At 36.0% G+C, this 7,781-nt stretch overlaps 1 protein-coding gene across 1 annotated transcript; it reads left to right on the top strand.

Annotated features, from left to right (window-relative positions):
• Window positions 1-1,937: 1,937 nt before the first annotated feature.
• Window positions 1,938-7,423, top strand: LOC109080967 (endoplasmic reticulum chaperone BiP). The gene is made up of 9 exons (XM_042752227.1): window positions 1,938-2,090; window positions 2,864-3,025; window positions 3,673-3,904; window positions 3,993-4,134; window positions 4,221-4,329; window positions 4,488-4,878; window positions 5,421-5,658; window positions 5,761-5,928; window positions 6,797-7,423. The coding sequence occupies exons 2-9, from the start codon at window positions 2,910-2,912 to the stop codon at window positions 7,360-7,362; spliced, it is 1,962 nt and encodes a 653-aa protein (XP_042608161.1). The 5' UTR covers window positions 1,938-2,090; window positions 2,864-2,909; the 3' UTR covers window positions 7,363-7,423.
• Window positions 7,424-7,781: the final 358 nt, after the last annotated feature.

Genomic DNA, 7,781 nt, shown 5'->3' with positions numbered 1-7,781 from the left:
CTGTGCTGTTAAGTTTTGTGAAGGGGGCCACTGACAGAAAGCTGGCGCTTTTTTAGCTGAGTTCTATAAAAATAGCATTACAGTGACTTGTAAAAATAAGTATTTTTAGTTATGGAAAAGACATTTTGAGTTTTTGATATTTGAGATATGGCCATGCACTCTGGTGGCACTACTTTAACACCAACCACACCACAGCCCCCCCGCTCCCACACACACCCACTGTCCCCTTTTTTTTTTTTTTTGAAAAACTAAAATATCGGCAACCATATTTAAAAAAAAAAAAAAAAAAACACATTTAAAACTACAACTATTTAAAAAAAAAATACAATAATATATGGTAACACTTTACAATTAGGTTCATGGTTCACATCTTTAAAAAAAAAAAAAAAAAAAAACATTTAAATCTAATTGTTGCCTTTTCATGCCTTTTATTATTACGAAAGTAATAATAATAAGTACTACTAATAATAAAAACTGAAAGAGTAAACATTAATTTATAAGTGAATAAAATTTGGGCTCAGTGCTGTGCAATAAACTAAAAAAACTTTAATAATATACAATAAATAGTCAGTGTGAAATTTCATTAATTGTACCATGACATTTGAAGTCTGATCATTTCTGATGCAGATTTACACTTTCCTATCACCGTTGGTGCCGGTTTTTTTTTACTATTTAACTTCCTCTTCCTTCTGTTGATTTCTCAGTGCAGTTTGTTGTGAAAGGCAATATCAGAGATATCTAGCTTATCTTTTTTTCATGGTCTCACCACTGTACCGTGATTGAGGTAATGTAGGCTTATATTCACGTGTCAAGTTTTTGTGCGGATATTTTTTATTGATAGATCATTTTATCAATTCTGTAGGATATTTTTTTTTTGATATGTTATTTTATGTGATTTTAATGTATCTTAATGTTAAGTTCACTCATGATTTATTTTGTATTGTATTGTTTTTTTAAGTCTGATCATGTGATTTTTCTAATATAACTTTATTAAGTGCACTCCAACTTTATTTTGTAATGAAATGTTACTACTTAATAATAATAAAATAAAAATAACATTAAAAAAAAAATCCAGATTGAAATATTATTTTACAAGACACCAGTGGTTGAAAATCAGAATTATGTTGATACTATAATTACCTGTAATTCATTAGCACTTTTGGCAAATGAAAATATATTACTTAAGCATGCATAAAAATGCTAAATCAATAATAAAAAAAAGGAAATAATAATATGTCAGGATTAACCATTTTGTATTACGTGAAATGCAGTCATACTAGATTCAGAATTGTTCTTATTGTTGCATCAGCTTGAAAGCCAGTCTTTTGTTGCTTGCATGCAGATAGTTTTGCTCAAGCTCTGCTAATGAGTCACAAAACCACAACAATATCATTGTGAATGTGCCATATATTCATGCATGCATTTGGCACCCATACACCCATCCGATTCTCTTTTGAACCTCAGTGGTTACTTATTTGATTTGTATCAGTTAAATAAACTATAATTAATTCATTTACTTGGAAGTAAGACATGTAAAAGCAGGATCATGTACAGACAGTCGCTTATATACACAATATACAGCATATCCTCAACTGATATTTGACTTTACTGACTCCCCATATATTCAAACCCATAACATCTGCTTCTGTTTGAGAATAGAAGAGTCAAATGTGTAAGTATATGTAAGCATAAAATATGTTTTATCATAAGTTTCAATATAATATTCCGAGTGCTTGGCCTGGTTTAAATGCAGCAGCGTTCATCGTCCCGCCCCCATCCAGAATATTCACAGACTGACGCTGACGCGAACCAATCAAATCCTTACAGTTCGCCTCATCTGATGACGTTTCCGCCACCAGTACGTGTGCAAATCAGCATCAGCCAGCGTGCAGCGCCCAGCCAATCAGCGCCTTCCAACGAGCAGCTCTCCGACCAATGGCGAGGCTCCACGACGGGGAAGCGCTGACGGCTTATATACAGGCGAGCGAGCGCCGCGAGTAACAGTCGAGACTCAGAGAACACACGAGAAACACGGACACGAGAGAAAGAGACACGCCCTTGAGATTACTGCTGATTACTACACTCCTCAGGTAAGAACAGATCTCATTTACACTCTTAATTTCATTGGTTTATCTTACAAAAGCTGTAAAGATCAAATGAACCCGTTATAGCTGTTTTGACTGGATCGATGGTGTTGAGAAACGGTTAAAAACCGTTGCTTCAGTTGGTAGATTTAAAAAAAAAAGTGTATATATACACATTTGTAAATATAAATGTACAAAAGAGATTAAAAGTGTGTCTTGTTTGCTGCTTGTAATGTTTATTCATTCGATAGTTACCGGTAAGACAAAACGAATGAATGATTTTATCTTAAATAGGTTTTTATCTTTAGTAAATATGTTTTAAATTATTAAGGACTTTTGGATATTATAAAAATATTAATCTGTGGAGTAAATATTAAAAGTGCGGATTTGATGATGGGTGAATCAGCAGCCACGAGGTTGAACTTGAGACTAGTTAGTCTTGACTAGTACAGAAGCTGGTTTAGTTAATGACTGCTTCTTATTTTTTTATTTTTTTTTATTTTAACTAAAGGTGTATATTGTTTTAATGTCCTTAAGTAAATATGTATTTCGTTTTTTCACATTTTTATATTTTAATTACTTGATATGCATTCGCAGTTGAACTCAATGCAGCCATTCAAGCCTTTTCTGGTTCATCTCTCCAGAAGAAAATCACCAGATTATTAGTTTTTGCATGTAATGCATTGGTTGGTTTATAGTGATTATATAAATGATCCAGCCACTGAGTGACGTGTGATTCGTTATGTTCCTGCCCTGACCTGTGACCTTTCTTTTTAAAGCACTCTTTACAGAAATTAGGAGATTTGACACCAGATCAAGGTCAAGATGCGACTGCTCTGCGTGTTCCTGCTGGTGGCCGGCAGCGTGTTTGCCGACGAGGACGACAAGAAAGAAAGTATTGGGACAGTGATCGGAATAGACCTCGGGACGACCTACTCCTGGTGAGAATGAGTTTTGCCGACGAGGATGACAAGAAGGAAAGTATTGGGACTTGATTTTCAAGACAAGGGAATTTTTTTTTTTTTTTTACTTTTTTTTTTTTTTTTTTTTTTTTTATTTTTATATTTATATATATATGTATGTATATATATGTATGTATATATAATTTTTTTTTTTTTTTTTTTTTTTTTTTTTTTATGTAAAGGTTTCACATCTCTATTATAACTTTTTAAAATATATATTTTTTTATGATTTTTATTTATTATTTTCTATTAATGCTTAGCCTTAAAATAATTATCTATTTAATATTTTACATAAAATTTTATTTAAATTTGTGTGTGTGTGTATATATATATATATATATATATATATATATATATATATATATATATATATATAATATATATATATATATATATATATATATATATAATTTTTTTTTTTTTTTTTTTTTTTTTTTTTTTTTTTAGTGATGCTCAGCTTTAAGTATTTCTGTTATAATATTTAACTAATAATTTCTTTATATATATATATATATATATAATAATTATTATTATTATTATATTATTATTTTTTTTTTTTTTTTTTTAGTAATGCTGCTGACATTTCTCTATTTGAGTGTTCTTATACTATTTTATTTTTGCTCCAGTGTTGGAGTGTTCAAGAACGGCCGTGTGGAGATCATCGCTAATGACCAGGGAAACCGCATCACTCCGTCATACGTGGCCTTCACCACCGAAGGTGAGCGTCTCATCGGAGATGCTGCGAAGAACCAGCTGACCTCTAACCCCGAGAACACCGTCTTTGACGCCAAGAGGATGATCGGACGCACGTGGGGCGACTCGTCCGTGCAGCAGGACATTAAATACTTCCCCTTTAAGGTACACATGTCTGCCAGCCTGTGTCTGAACTGTGTTTGTCTCTTTGAGTTCAATGAAGAACGCTAAACACCTGCTGTGTCTCCTCCAGGTTATTGAGAAGAAGAACAAGCCTCACATCCAGCTGGACATCGGATCAGGTCAGATGAAGACTTTCGCCCCTGAGGAAATCTCTGCTATGGTTCTGACTAAAATGAAGGAGACTGCAGAGGCTTACCTGGGAAAGAAGGTAAAGTTTTGACTCCGACACCAAGAAAACATGTATGTTTGTTTGAATTAGGTATAAATAAATGATGTTTTTCTTTTTTTTTTTATGTAGGTCATGCTGTGGTCACTGTGCCCGCTTATTTCAACGACGCCCAGCGCCAGGCCACCAAAGATGCAGGAACCATCGCCGGTCTGAACGTCATGAGGATCATCAATGAGCCGTAAGCACTGTATTACTTTTGCTTTGTTGCATAACGGGTCGCTTTCTTGAATCAATCCACATCAGAGTTGACTGGTTTTGTGGTCCAGGGTCACACACACACACACACACATATTTAATTATCAGTAATAACTCTAATGATCTTGTTGCTCTCCACAGAACCGCAGCTGCCATCGCTTACGGTCTGGACAAGAGGGACGGTGAGAAGAACATCCTGGTGTTTGATCTCGGTGGCGGCACCTTCGACGTTTCCCTGCTGACCATCGATAACGGCGTCTTCGAGGTGGTGGCCACTAATGGAGACACTCACCTCGGCGGCGAAGACTTCGATCAGCGCGTCATGGAGCACTTCATCAAGCTCTACAAGAAGAAGACCGGCAAGGACGTGCGCAAGGACAACCGCGCCGTGCAGAAGCTGCGTCGTGAGGTGGAGAAGGCCAAGAGAGCGCTGTCCGCCCAGCACCAGGCCCGCATCGAGATCGAGTCCTTCTTCGAGGGGGAAGACTTCTCCGAGACGCTGACCCGCGCCAAGTTTGAGGAGCTCAACATGGTAAGAGAAGCTCCGCATTGCCAACTAAACCTTCACAGAACTAGAATTTATGAATAATATTAATAACACTGATAATTATTAATAGTATCAAAAGATTTTCACTTATTTTGATAGAAACTGAAATTTAAAAATATAAATTTTAGGGGGAAAATTTATACTAATTTTCCTTTTGTTTAATTTTTTTTATTCAGTTTTTATTCTTTTCTTTTCATTTTTTGCTAATTTAAAAAAAAAAAAAAATTCAATTTAAAAAAAAAACAAAAAAAAAGCAAAACTGAATTAAAAATGTTAATAAATACTGTAATATCTAGACCATAATCTAATACTACATCTTTCTAGAAATTTTTTTTTTTTTTTTTTTTTTTTTTTTTTTTTTTTTTTTTTAAATTACTAAAACTTTTGAAAACTACAATTTAAAAACTAAAACCGAAAATCTAAAAATAAAAAAAATTCTAAATATTGGTAAATACTGTTGTAGTTTATTATAAATCCAAAAATAACTGATTGTGGCTGTGTCATGTTTTGTGGTTTTCTCCTCACAGGACTTGTTCCGCTCCACCATGAAGCCGGTGCAGAAGGTTCTGGAAGACTCTGACCTGAAGAAGACTGACATTGACGAGATCGTGCTGGTCGGCGGCTCCACTCGTATTCCCAAGATCCAGCAGCTGGTGAAGGAGTTATTCAACGGCAAGGAGCCGTCCAGAGGAATCAACCCGGATGAGGCCGTGGCTTACGGAGCCGCTGTCCAGGCTGGAGTCCTGTCAGGAGAAGAGGACACTGGTGAGTCTGTCCACAACTTCTGATGCTGGACACATCTCGGGCGGGGCTCTATAATCACACGGTCTCTTGTGAGATGCTTACTGAATGAAGTGTGTTGAACAGGTGACCTGGTGCTTCTGGACGTTTGCCCTTTGACCCTGGGCATTGAGACGGTCGGAGGAGTGATGACCAAACTCATTCCCAGGAACACCGTCGTGCCCACCAAGAAATCCCAGATCTTCTCCACCGCTTCTGACAACCAGCCCACCGTCACCATCAAAGTTTATGAAGGTGAGCAAACCGTTTCAGCACACCAACTCCATTCACTTCATCTTGACTCAATTTCATTTACAGTCATTACCAGTTTTATTCAGGTCATTCAAATCAAAAGAGTGTGAATGATCTGGTTTTAAACCTAAAGACTTTTCTTCTCCCTCCATATTTTACTATATTTTAAGCCATTTTCACTTAGCCATGGTAGCGTACATTTGCATTTATGACCTTATTTTATTCAGCTGGTCGATATGAAAGATTGAGTTATATAAGTTTTTTTTTTTTTTTTTTTTTAAAGAAACTTAAACCATAAACTTATCTTTTCATATTTTGCTAATTTAAGTCCTTGTAAGCCAAATATTTAGATTTTCTATTTAAATCAAACTGTGAATTTTTTTTTTTTTTTTTTTTTTTTTTTTTTTTTTTAATTTAAATTTAAATCTGATACAATGTAAATTTGAAAAGACCTTTGAAGGTGTGAAAATGTAGCTGTCACACCTTTTAAATAATAATAATAAAAAAAGTTTTTCTCACTTTAAGAAAGCCATGATGGTGTTAAATGACACGCATTTACATTAAAAAATTAAAAAAAAAAAAAAAGTAAATTCAAGATGAGCTTTCTTTACAAATTTTTGCTATATTAACCCATCTCTCTCTCTCTCTGTGTCAATAAAATTTATTATATTTTTTTTTTTTTTTAAAGAGAAACCTGAGAAAAAAAACCCCCCCCCCCAATGCACATTTTGCTAATTTGAAAACCACATTTGAAACCATTTCTAATTTTTCTAATTAAATTGATTTTCAAGACAAGGGACGTTTTTTTTTTTTTTTTTAAATATTAAATGAGAAGTTTCTAATCTCTCATCTTGAATCTTCATGTTTCCAGGCGAGCGTCCGCTGACTAAAGATAACCACCTCCTGGGCACCTTTGACCTGACCGGCATCCCTCCGGCTCCCCGCGGCGTCCCTCAGATCGAGGTCACCTTCGAGATCGACGTCAACGGCATCCTGCGAGTCACCGCCGAGGACAAGGGCACCGGCAACAAGAACAAGATCACCATCACCAACGACCAGAACCGACTGACCCCCGAGGACATCGAGCGCATGGTGAACGAGGCCGAGCGCTTCGCCGACGAGGACAAGAAGCTGAAGGAGCGCATCGACGCCCGCAACGAGCTGGAGAGCTACGCCTACTCCCTGAAGAACCAGATCGGGGATAAGGAGAAGCTGGGCGGCAAGCTGTCATCTGAAGACAAGGAGACCATCGAGAAGGCCGTCGAGGAGAAGATCGAGTGGCTGGAGTCTCACCAGGAGGCAGACCTCGAGGACTTCCAGGCCAAGAAGAAGGAGCTGGAGGAAATCGTGCAGCCCATCGTGAGCAAGCTGTACGGTAGCGCGGGCGGCCCGCCGCCAGAGGAGGGCGAGGATCAGGGTGACAAGGACGAGTTATAGATCGTCTGGACTCTGTTTTCAGTCGCGTTGACGCCTTCGCCTCTCTAGGTGTACATATTAAAGAGTTGTGTTTGCTCCCTTCGCTGTTTTAGGTGTAGTTGTTTAACTTAGCATATATTTTTGTACGTGTTAAACACAGTTAAAAATTTTTTTTGGGTAGTATTTTATATGTAGTCTTCAGACAAAATAATCATCAATTTTTCTCTTTAGACCAAATCTTAAATTTGGGATTGAATTTGAAAAACTTAATAAATTAAAATTTTTTTTTTTTGGGGGAACTATCCCAAAATAGTGAAAAAAAAACAAAAACAATATTACTATTATATAATTTAAAAAAGACAATAAGACAAATTGATGCCATTTAAAAAGAAAAACATTTTTTTTAGATTAGGTTTACTTAAAGATAATTTATTTAAAAA

This window comes from Cyprinus carpio, chromosome A5 (assembly GCF_018340385.1).
Source record: "Cyprinus carpio isolate SPL01 chromosome A5, ASM1834038v1, whole genome shotgun sequence".
Taxonomy (NCBI): domain Eukaryota; kingdom Metazoa; phylum Chordata; class Actinopteri; order Cypriniformes; family Cyprinidae; genus Cyprinus; species Cyprinus carpio.
This window is presented reverse-complemented; position numbering and strand designations above follow the sequence as displayed.

Coding starts and splice junctions, on each gene's coding strand:
- LOC109080967 (XM_042752227.1), top strand. CDS start 2,910: ATGCGACTGCTCTGCGTGTTCCTGCTGGTGGCCGGCAGCGTGTTTGCC. Junction 4,330..4,487: donor ATGAGGATCATCAATGAGCC/GTAAGCACTGTA, acceptor TGCTCTCCACAG/AACCGCAGCTGCCATCGCTT. Junction 4,879..5,420: donor AGTTTGAGGAGCTCAACATG/GTAAGAGAAGCT, acceptor TTCTCCTCACAG/GACTTGTTCCGCTCCACCAT.